The sequence below is a fragment of the Triticum aestivum genome, chromosome 5D (genome assembly GCF_018294505.1).
Source record: "Triticum aestivum cultivar Chinese Spring chromosome 5D, IWGSC CS RefSeq v2.1, whole genome shotgun sequence".
NCBI classification, from domain to species: domain Eukaryota; kingdom Viridiplantae; phylum Streptophyta; class Magnoliopsida; order Poales; family Poaceae; genus Triticum; species Triticum aestivum.
Genome location: NC_057808.1, coordinates 280590418 through 280591799, shown reverse-complemented (window position 1 = coordinate 280591799; position 1382 = coordinate 280590418). Strand labels below are relative to the sequence as shown.

Below are 1382 nucleotides of genomic sequence, written 5' to 3'. Positions count from 1 at the left end.
TGCTTGAGGAGGCTGCTCTCCTTGGCCTTGGGCGCCGCCTTGGAGGTGGCCTTCCCTTTTCCCGTCGCCTTCCCCTTGGCGGCCGCCGCAGAAGGCTTCTTCTTAGTGCCTCCGGCGGTGGCTCCGCCGTCGCTGGAGTCGTCCATGGCGAGGTGGGTTCTGTGGGATCGGGATGGTAAGCTAGGGTTTGTTTGGGTTCAGGGGGCGGGGAGAATTGGGGAGGGAGGGGAGGTTCAACTGTGGGGATGCTGCTGGCAATGAAAGTAAGTCGATCCTGCTGGTCCATGGAAGAATGGACGGCCCGGATAAATCTCAGTACAAAGTTGAGCAAATTAGTACTCCCTCCGTTCCTAAATATTTGTCTTTTTAGATATTTCAAATAAATTGCCACATACGGATGTATGTAGACATATTTTAGAGTGTAGATTCACTCATTTTGCTCCGTATATAGTCACTTGTTGAAATCTCTAAAAAGACAAATATTTAGGAACGGAGAGAGTAGTATTTTTTTAGGGGGCAAAATACAAACCTTAAGTTCAATTATTATGGGAAAACTTATGGGAACCTTGCCAAATCTTAGGTTTCATGACTTTTTCGGGTTCTCGCTGCCCAAAACTCTTTTTTATGGGGAAATTGATGATTTACTTAATTATGTCTTCGCAGGCTTTCTGACTAACGTAATATTTTTTATAAAAAAAACAACAACTAAGTTACACACTGGTCTTCACGAAAATCAACACCACCTTCCTTCTACACTCATCAGCGAGGTGTCGTGAGCAAAGTTGATGCCTCCTCTCGACACCCAAAACACCGTTGGAGACAGAATAAAGTTGTTAAGCAACGGCTAGGGAGTCGCCCACCGGTTGGAGCGAGAAGATGTCGGTGACAACGGTCTAGGAAATATGCCACCGTCCATAGAAGAAGGCGATGAAAAGGGTAGGACGACCACCATGGATTCGGGGAGACATAACCTCACAAACTCCCCGACGACGCCAAATCTTTCGTTGGTCGAAGAAGGAGCTAGAGGACCAACACACGAAGCGGCTTCCATTATCGAAAGATCCTTTGCAGAGTTTCTACTAACCGACTATGTCTTATGTTTTACTCTTGAGGGTGTGCACCTCCTAAACAGTACACACTCAAGGGCCTTTGTCAATGATATTATGAAGGACTCAAGAGTTTGTAAAGGCACGAAGATCATCTATGAGGTGATATCTAGACTGGTCTCTGGACCAACATCAGGCTTTTATGCGCATGTTTTTCTCACTCATGCGCTCCCGGAAAAAGAACTTCTGAGTCAGTCACCCATCATCAAGTTACTCCAATCTAAGTAAGCTTAGCATGGAGGTTCCTTAAAGATGAGCTTCTGAAAATATGTGCAC

At 45.9% G+C, this 1382-nt stretch overlaps 1 protein-coding gene across 1 annotated transcript in view; it reads right to left on the bottom strand.

The window, feature by feature from the left end:
• Positions 1–233, bottom strand: part of LOC123120981 (DNA topoisomerase 6 subunit B) — a 7525-nt gene extending 7292 nt beyond the window's left edge. The window contains exon 1 of the mRNA XM_044540935.1: positions 1–233. Coding sequence (XP_044396870.1) covers positions 1–146 — 146 coding nt within the window. The 5' untranslated portion in view covers positions 147–233.
• Between the last annotated feature and the right edge of the window lie 1149 nt (positions 234–1382).